General features: G+C 35.8%; 1 protein-coding gene across 4 annotated transcripts in view; it reads right to left on the bottom strand.

Annotated features, from left to right (window-relative positions):
- Positions 1-3746: 3746 nt before the first annotated feature.
- Positions 3747-9943, bottom strand: part of Rab3-GEF (Rab3 GDP-GTP exchange factor) — a 231527-nt gene continuing 225330 nt past the window's right edge. For 3 of the 4 annotated variants that reach the window (XM_089099420.1, XM_089099424.1, XM_089099435.1), the window contains one exon: positions 3789-3941. In XM_089099420.1, the coding sequence (XP_088955546.1) occupies positions 3937-3941 (5 nt within the window). In that variant the 3' untranslated portion in view covers positions 3789-3936. Of the gene's footprint in view, positions 3942-9943 lie in introns of all 4 variants that reach the window. The other variant, XM_089099430.1, reaches the window with a different exon arrangement.

The following is a 9943-nucleotide window of genomic DNA, read 5'->3' as shown; positions in this document are numbered from 1 at the left end:
TCTGCTTCTTCCTTTGTAATATATTTCAATTCAAATTTTACTGTTTTCACTTTTTGTCTTGTCGTGAAATACCCCACAATAATACTGTCTTGTGTCAGATTTTTACGTCTTTGTTGTCAAATTTCTTCGCCTGCCATCAGCTACTTCGCTTATTGCTTCAGAATTGAAGGAGTAAACCAGGCAAGCGTTTCGTCGTCATGGGAGGCCCTCGTTTCTAAAGTTTGTTCACCGGTGACTGTTCTCTTGTACAGTTTGACCCTCTTTCCTGCAAAACGCCTTGGCGTAGGAGCATAGTCTCTGCACCCTGTGACCCCACAAGCTCGGCAAAAACTGGTTGTGCATTGCTATGATAGCTTGAGAACAAGTTCTATTACAAGCAAGGTCGTATCCAGGAGGGAGGTTACGGGGTTTGAACTCTCCCCTCGAATTTTTTGTCCGGGTTATTAAAACAAAATAAAAATGTAACAAAATAAAAAGAAAAAGGAAATTTATGATTGCGAATTTTCAATTTTGGCTCCAAAATCTTCGTCCGCCAGATTTAGTGTTTCCGCTTTGTGTCTTTCGTAAAACATAAGAAATGCTACTGCAGAATCCTATCTGATATTGAAATAGAGAAATAATTGTGTCGAAACTTTGTATTTCCTCACCTGTTGTCAGGTGTCAGCATTGTCCATTCATTCAGCATCGAAAGGTTAATCTGAGTACGTCTTTTGTCATCACTTAAGGCTCTGGGACAGTTGGAATGGATACTTTTATCAGATTTCAAAGCGAAGTAATTGTGTATTTTTTTGGTGTTTACTCATAGCTATTATTTTTATTTCCTGAGTTTTCAGTCTTTTTTTAAAGGAGGTTTTTAGTCTCCACTTATTTAGTCTTTCTGCCTTACTAAAAATGTTTTTTTGGATGAAAATAAACAGCGAAATTAAAACCTAAAACAAACAGAAATTATGTGTATGTACATGAGGGTTATTGCCCTGCCAGACTTTACGTTAAAGTTCAATTCTTTCCACTAATGGTTCACTGACGAATGCTTCAACACAAGAGCAAGGGGATAAAATAATGCCCTTCGCAATGCTTCAAGACTAGATGGGCTCATTGATTCACATTTACATAAAAGTAAGCACCAGCCAGCGAAAATAATTTCGTATTGTAACTAATGTAAAACTAAAGGGTGTTTATTGTATCAAATATACATATGCTCCTCGAACTACTACTACTAATAACTCACCGTAACACCAAACCGCCTGAGGCCGACATATCTATGCATGCTCCTTCTCTATCCTCATCTATTCAAAGCCTCCCTCTTTACACCCTCCCAGGAAGTTCTCTTTTCCCGTAAATCTTTCTTTACAACATCCTCCAACCCCAACCGCGGGTGACCTTCTTTCCGTTTAGCCTAGACGGTTGGCCGAAAGGACAATCTTCGGTAATTTGTCATGCGCAGAACGTGCCCTAGCCATCTGAACCTTTCTCTCATTATAGCCCTAGAGAGCGGGATTAAACAACACTTATCGTACAGCCTACTGTTTGAAATAGGGTCAGTCAGACGGGTATGCTCCTCGAAGGTAGTGATAAACCCCTTAAAGATGATTTTCGTTGGGGAAAGAAGGCACACCCAACGATTTTTACACTTTCTAAAATAACAGACTTTGAGGTATTACCCAGCATTTCAGTCACCTAAATAAATACCAGTTAAATGTTAATATTATATCTGTAAATGCAACCATAATAAAAGAAATCTGCAATAAACACGAATGTAGCCTCCCATGGATGGTGTACAAAATATTGTCAATAAGTGAAGAAGAGGAATAAGATACTTAACTCAGAAAAATACGTATGAGTTTATACCGTAAGATAAATTATATCCTAAAAAATGCAGGACATACTTGTCAACTCCTTGTTCGGTACATGGGAGACTGTCCATTATATTAGGATTGAAGTCACCAAGAGTCGTAAACAGCGTTCGAAGATTCGACATTACACTTGAAATATTGTTTAGTTTACTTTTATACATTGATAGATGACGGACGTTGATAAATTGACCACGATTACTGATTATTCATTACTGGGCATAGAACATTCAACAACTTTGCTCTCAAAACCATTTCGGTATTTAGGAATCAGAATTCATATTCTAACCATACTCGATTTTGTTGTGCCATGATCACTGAATAGCCAGGTTTTGTCGTGTTCTATTTACACTAGAAATTGGGTATTATCAATATTAATTTAGCTTGCAGAACATTCATCCAAAAAGGCTTAACCATACCCCAAAGATATCTGTGTCTGATTCGTGAAGTACCATTTTCTTTTGCACCCTGTCCACCCCTCCATCCGCCAAAGTTCTGAAACGATATTATTTGTGTACTGGAACTAACTCATTAGAAAACAAACATTTGTTTGTAGAGACAAGTAAAAAATTGTGAATTTTATTCTTATCATGCGCTATAAGTTCTTGAAAAACACCATTAAAGAGTATTTCATCAAATTTCTCTGGTCTAGATATACGGACTCTGCGAATTAAATAACCGTTATCAACTATTGCTCTTATTCCAAGGTACTGCCCCCTCTGTCTCCCCTTGATAGAACGAATAGCCCGAAAGAAATAGTATCCTCTCCTGCTTTTTCTCACTAACTAAAAAGCACTAAAATCAAACCGAGCATACATTTTCTCATGGACAACTTCAAAGTACTCTGCATGAAGCTATATATGATAACAAATAACACACACAAAAAAGGAAAATTCTCACTTTTCACCAAAATAAAGTTAGATAAATGTACATGATAGGCAACCTCTATTAACTAAAAACTAAAGTAGTTTATTTTTCTCAGCGAATTCATCAATATGGCACGCCCCTGGTAAAAAAAAAGGTAAAGAATACGGTATTGGATTTTACAATCCCTGCCAGGGGTGCTGATCTCTGCTTCTTGGCTCTTTACCCAGGAAGTGCAATGGGGGATGGTACTACAGGAATCCAACCTTGAAACCCTTTACGTTCATTTTTTTTGTTTATAAGAGATGACCTAATGTCTTGAACTGATATGCTCACATTATTTGATAAGTATATCTTTAAGAAGATTTGGCAATTTTCAATATCAACTTCTTTTCTAAAAGCTTTGTAAAACCGTGAGTTTTTTTAGAATTATGTTGCAAAGTATGAACTTAGTAAATCTTTCTTTTTGTTCGGTGATCTAAAATTCAAACTGAATGCATAATTTCAGTACTAGGTCACTGATTTTATTAAAACTCCATAAAAATGGAATTTAACTCTTATGAAAGTACGGTTTCAGCGTTAGATACAACCTAATAAAGACGAACTCCAGTTTATGGTAGCCGAAGATTTACAAATATATTGATATTTTATAAAATAGCCTGATACCCCTCGAAATTGGTGTCAGATCGAAACAAAAACTGCACGATTGGAATTTCCATAGCCGAGTCCTCCATATAAGAGAATTACCGTGTCCCATCTTGAGCAGCAAGGAAAATCACTTTCGCATTGGGAGCAGTGATGTCTCCTTTTTTTTCTCATTTTTTCCCCTCGCCGCTAGTGGGACAGTGAAACATCGTAAAGAGATGTTTAATGGCTAATTTGAAAAGAAAGCATGCATGCACTAATACAAAATCTGATTAAGCATAAATAATGTTTAAATAAGTTTGTAAAAACGGAAAAAAATTTACTAAGTACCAATAATTCTAAGCTTCCTAGTTTCAAATCATGCGACTGAATAAAATAGTGTTAGTTACGAAATTTATTTCGCTGATTTATTTAAAAAAAGGAAACTACACGGCTTCACTCCAATTATGATACGTCTAAAATAGTATTAATTTAAAAAGCGTATTAACAAAATCCATCATTGGCACTTCTCTATTTCTTCTCTTGCATATTGGCAGCGACATACGAGAAAACGCACAGTACAGCGTAACATATTTGATCAGCCTGAAAAATAGATATAATCATTGCCAAAGATTTGTGTTTTTTATCTCACAATTCTTAAACTGAATTTTTCCAATAGGCCAAAATACATATAAATAGCTTATTGACTACCACTACGCCTATCATAGCGCTGCCTATGATACACATAAAATCCAGACTTTCCACCGGTCTGCATTTTCTCTCGTCGATAGATACTCGATTAAGATGTTTGATTTAGGGGAAAGTTGGTGATAGGGAATATTTTTCGGACATAGATTTTCCTTATTTGCCATGAGTTGCCGATCCGGTCTTAATAGTTGGCTAGGACATTTCAATAAAGAAAAAAGAATGTCTTGTATCTTGTGTCGCTTTTCAGGCTTCATTTTTTGCGCCGAACCAAAGAAAATTTAAAGAAAAACAAAAATCCAATGTCCTAAGAAGCAAAGATACAAAAGAACCAGGATACAAAGACAATAGAATATACAATTAATTCCAACTTATACTATCACAACTTATGACGTGCACTTAAAAGACACCTTCTCAACCAATCACATTCCTGAACCACAACTTATGACGTGCACTTAAAAGACACCTTCTGAACCAATCACATTCCTAAAAGCAACTTATGACGTGCACTTAAAAGACACCTTCTGAACCAATCACATTCCTGAACCACAACTTATGACGTGCACTTAAAAGACACCTTCTGAACCAATCACATTCCTGAACCACAACTTATGACGTGCACTTAAAAGACACCTTCTGAACCAATCACATTCCTGAACCACAACTAACTAGCCTGAATTCAAGGATTAAGATTCTGATTTAATTTTCCAAATGACTAAATTAGCAGCTTTCCAATTTGATCTTATCTTTTGAGGCTTTAATATGATTTAGAAGATTAAATGGAAATCTAAAGAGGAATAAGAAGGTAAATCGGAAAGCTGCACACTTGGTAGTATCAACTTCAATAGTATAAAGAGTATGAAAGACAACCACCCCGCCTTAATGTGTATTCCTGAAAGCACCTAATTCATTGTTCATACCCTGAAGGTCGTCATTCGGGATTGGCTGGAAGTAAACTCAATACCTCAACCCCTGTGGGGTTTCTATACGCAAAGGGGGACGTTGAGGCTGTGCCTGACATGTGGATTTAGAATATTAAAAAGAGAGCTAAAGAAGATTAAAAAGGTTACATTGGAAAGTTTCACACATAGCCGTGTGAATATTGACCTTAAAGGACAGCTAGAACTTGAGAAAGTTTGTTATCAAGACATCCTGTATATTGAAGCGTGTGCGACTGGTGCCAAAGCAAAAGTATCGATAACAGTAAGTTATTTTTCAGAACAACAGACGTTGTTCTGTTATGACAGAAGAGGTTTCTATATCGGCCTTCAAGGAGAGCTAGAACTTGGGAAATTTTGTTATTAAACCGTTTTGTATACTGAAGATAACGCAACTGGTACAGCTGCGACAACAGTAAGTTTTTTCGCAAAACAACAGAGAATATACTTGAAGGAAAAAAAAATTTATAATAAAATTATTTATTCTCTGGCTTAATATTTCTTACAAAGAACCGATTAATTTTAAAATGGCGGAGTTGTTTGTCTCACTGGAAATTGTATTTCCTTGTCAGTCAATATCACTGTAGACCGTAGCGTCTTCTTTTTCCAAACATGAAACGCATTTGATACCGCGCATACTGACCTTGGGTATATACGTCAGAACCTTAGTTTAGTTGCTAGTGGTCGGACAAAAATAAAACTGGTTTTTCCATAGGCTTCTCGTGATGTGTACATCGGAATCGTGCATGCACGTGTGAGTTTTTTGTGGTTTTAAATCTGTGTCACTTATTTTCAATGGAGAGTATATCCTTTGTCGATACTGTACATTCTGTCTACGGTGGTCAATATTTGTCACTTACCATTAGTCAACCCAAAGTATTAGTTAATTTGGATTAAAAGGCGGGTTCTATTTTTCACTCCAGAAATAAGGAAGAATATGACAAACTTCTGACAATACGTCACAAAAACAAACCAATGGAGTTAAAGCTCAAAGAAGTGTAGTTTAGCAATAGTTCCGTTTCCCTTTCGGTATTTATATGCTATACATGGGATATAACCAGCCTTTGTGTGTATCAAAAGAATTTGATTCAACTGGGATGAAAATGAAGATTTGAAATGTGGGTTTTTGTTTAAACGGAACAACAGATTCTAGGTCTAAGGCCAGACAACTGACCAAGGAAAACAAACATTTATATAGATGAAACTTTTTATAGATGAAAAAAATGTAAACTGTCTTATGTTGATCATCGGTTTTCCATGTTGCTTGAGCACCCAATTCAGTACTCACTAGTGCTATCGGAAACAACAAGGTAGCAACAAGGAAACAACAAGGTATCGGAAACAACAAGGTATCGGAAACAACAAGGTATCGGAAACAACAAGCCTAACGCAAAAGATTTTGCGAATTTGGAAATAAAGCTCTCGCTTTCACTTTCGTTTACCGAAAGTGACAAAAATACCTATTTCCAGCCTCGGTATTACATTACTAGTGTCGGCGCAATAAGGAAAAATAATTGTGTGCAGCGCAGAATGTAGCCTAGCAATTTATCTGAATATAAAAGGCTTTTTTTTCAGTACAGCAACAGCTGTACAAGATTTTACAACGAAAAATCGGGGTTGGGGAGTTGAAACGAAAATTATTTCCTAGTTATAAGAAATGAGTCAGATTTTTACATTGTAATTTAGTTACGGTGTAGTTTTGACTCTTTTATATGGACTCTTTACCATTAAAGCTAGAGTTTTTGAAAAGCTCCTATTTTACATAGGAGCTAATTTTAAATTAGCTCAAGCGTAGCCTTGATACTTTTTGCTATTTATAGACTTTTGCATACAAGTATAGGAGATAAGTCGCCGAAATTTAACTGTCTAGTTCTAGACTTTACTTGTAGTATTAAATCCTTAAAAGGTCGAAAAAGACATGTCCTTTTCTATCGAAGTTTGACATTATATTTATTATAATTTCTGTTCATTTTATGTCTATCTCATTCTATAGCTTTATTTGTTATCATTACTGTTATTGCTATCGGGAGGCTGATTGGACACTCGGGCAGTAAAGGTTCATCGCTTCAACAACAACTAAAAAAAAACACACACAAACAATGTAGCATCCCTAATTTCTGGGCTATTGTTGCCCTCCCGGGTGTGATATTTTAAAATAGAGCTTGCCTATCTCTTTTTTTCGTCCCCTTAGCAGAAGAGCAGTGAACACTGTATAAAAGTGTCCGACATTTAATCATTCCGTGTCTAGAGCTCCGTTTAACAGCTTTGGACTGGCTTGGGCAGGCAAGTCTCGTCCTTCAAAAGAGAGGGCAGAATAACACACCACTCGTAATTAAAATCAAGCAGTTGCGGGCATCAAGCCATGGTTTAATTGTAGAAAAATCCAAGGCAGATAGTCCGAGTGACTGAGAGGCAATTCTGGCATAAGCACTTTTTAGGATTGTATAAAAATGATGTCATTTTACTTGTTTGGGGGCACGCGACACTTGATCCTAAGAGTTAGTACGAGTAAGAGAAGTTGTTTCTCCCACATCAGATTGCCCCTCAAGAGATCTTTTCTTATGCCGCGGTCGGTGCGTCATATGCCCAGGGGATTGACCCCTGGGCATGAGTCACTGGGCAATGAGTCACGGAATATCGTGACTCATTGTCAGACACTGTGGCCATAATTAGCAGTAATGGGTCTCTATTTATGCCTACTGCTCTACGAATAAGAAGACTGTCACCTCTATCTCCAAGACTTTATAACAACTAATTTTAAAGTACTTCAAGCGTAGTTGTGACTCTCGGGTGTGGGTTTTTTCTGATGTAGGGTTATTGCCAAGCTCCTTGTTGGGAAGTTTTGATCCGGTCGGCTTGATCTGATCCAAAAGAGCTATATGTCATCTTTGCTGGTTAAACCCTTTCAAATGTAGCAAGCTGGGCAGCTTCACCAGTTTTTATAGGCAAAAGAGATTTTTCTTCGAGAAACCAAGCCCCTAAGATCAATCCATGGTACAGTTCCCTATTGTGCTAGACTTTGCCAAGAATAGTAAAGCATTCATTCAATTTTTCCCAGTTGTTTAGGTAATTAGTAAAGTTCCTTTGAAGGAGATTTACTGCACTTGTATACTACCTAGCTAATTGTAGATGCAGGAGTATTCTCCAGTTAAGGATGATTCTAGGATAGGATACTTCTTCCAAAGTCTAACTTTTCCTCTAATTTCACCAACACATATTTCCCCCCTTCAACAATCTTTAACTAAGAGATTGCTTCTTTATAAAGACAAATTTCGGCCTTTTTTTAGACCAAATTTCCTAACTTACATAGTTATTCCATCAAATCTCTAACATCTTCCACATGAATCACGTGTTTTTATTTTCATTCAATTTCCCCAAAACAGGATTTTTTTTTGGAAGCTCATTAATTAAAAGCTCACTCACTAAAAGCAAATGTAAAAAAAAAAAAAAAAAAAAATAGTGACTAATTTGTCAGCATCTGTTTGGATTTCCTTTTGGAGACCCTTCAAGAGTTTGTAGTTAATTTAAACACTAAAAGGGACCTCTAAAAACACTGATAGAGTTGGCTGTAGTTTAAAAGTATGCTAAACTTGCGTTGAATATTAATTTATTTCTCCTTGTCTTTAAATGTTAAAATTTCGAAGTGATAAAGCAATTAATTACAGCTTTTCTTTATGTTTCTTTGCAGTTTAGTAGAAGCAAATTTTAAAACATAATTTAATTGTTTATCACTAAAAAAAGGTAAAAAATGCAACACAAGCCTCCGCAGTCCAAAGCAGCGGTGCTGATAACCCTTCAGCCATGAAGTACAATGTGGTTGGGGGCCAGTTACCACTATGAAATAATACAGGCCACTTACTATGATGCAAGTGTTAGAAGGTGGGGCCTGTTGTTTAATCAATAAGACTTAGAATTCAAAAGAAAGATCGAAAATTATAGAACCATAACTTTAAGGGGAAAAGGGTGATCATGCTCTAGTGCATTTAGAACTCGTACTTTTAGTTTTTCCTTTTTTTCTGCATATTCATAAACATGCTACAAAAAACCCACCCAAGGGAAGTTTGGAGGAAGAGGGGGGGAGAAAATTCTGGCATCCAAAAAGTGACTTAGAGACTGAACTTCTATTAAAATTATTCTTACAAACAATATATCCAAAATGACATTACATTCAGCAAGGTTTTTTAATTAACTCCTTTTTGGAAGAAAAAATGTAGAAACCCACCATAAGACTGTTTTGTATTTGTCATACTCTAAATGTCATTAGGTCGAATATGTCTCTTCTTGAGAGAGAGATGAAACATAAGATAGACAGAAAACAAAGACTGTAGAGAGAAAATAAAGCACAAAGTTCAAAGCGGAGTTTACACAAAAAATAACAGAGTTGACAATTTTTTAAAATACACATTACCTTCTATAGAGAATCGTTTACAAAAACGCAACAATCGAAATTGTACGACCATTAGTTACGATCTTTCATTTGGTTTTTACAATTATTTTTCTTAGAAACAAATTTTGAAGCTAAATTTGAATTTAGGCCAGAATGCAAAAAAATCATTGTTACATGTCAAGTACAAGACAGCAAGCATCTTTAAACCAATTAAAGATAGAACCATAAAAAGAGAATATAAAAAATCGAAATTGTAAAGAGAAAGCTTTATATGCGCTGCTTTACATCATTCATAAAAACGCAAGTGAATACTTCCCCCGAGGAGGAAGGTGGGGTATTTTCGCTCCTAAAAAATAATTTCGATATTTGATTTTCTTAAAATCATCTATAAAGATCAAACTTGCATAATTATTCAATTAGGTACGTATTTTTCTACTTCATTTTTAGAATGATGTCTCATTCAACAAATTTTGGAATCCAACTTTAATTGTGAAAAGTATTATAACTCAGTTGTTATGAATTAATTTGTGTAATGTCCCAAGTCTATAATTGTTACAAGTTAAGTGTTAATAGTT

This window comes from Artemia sp. Qi Xiang Cuo, chromosome 2, assembly GCF_049724085.1.
Source record: "Artemia sp. Qi Xiang Cuo chromosome 2, ASM4972408v1, whole genome shotgun sequence".
In the NCBI taxonomy this organism is placed as follows: domain Eukaryota; kingdom Metazoa; phylum Arthropoda; class Branchiopoda; order Anostraca; family Artemiidae; genus Artemia; species Artemia sp. Qi Xiang Cuo.
The sequence above is the reverse complement of the archived record's forward strand: the minus strand, read 5'-3'. Positions and strand labels throughout refer to the sequence as shown.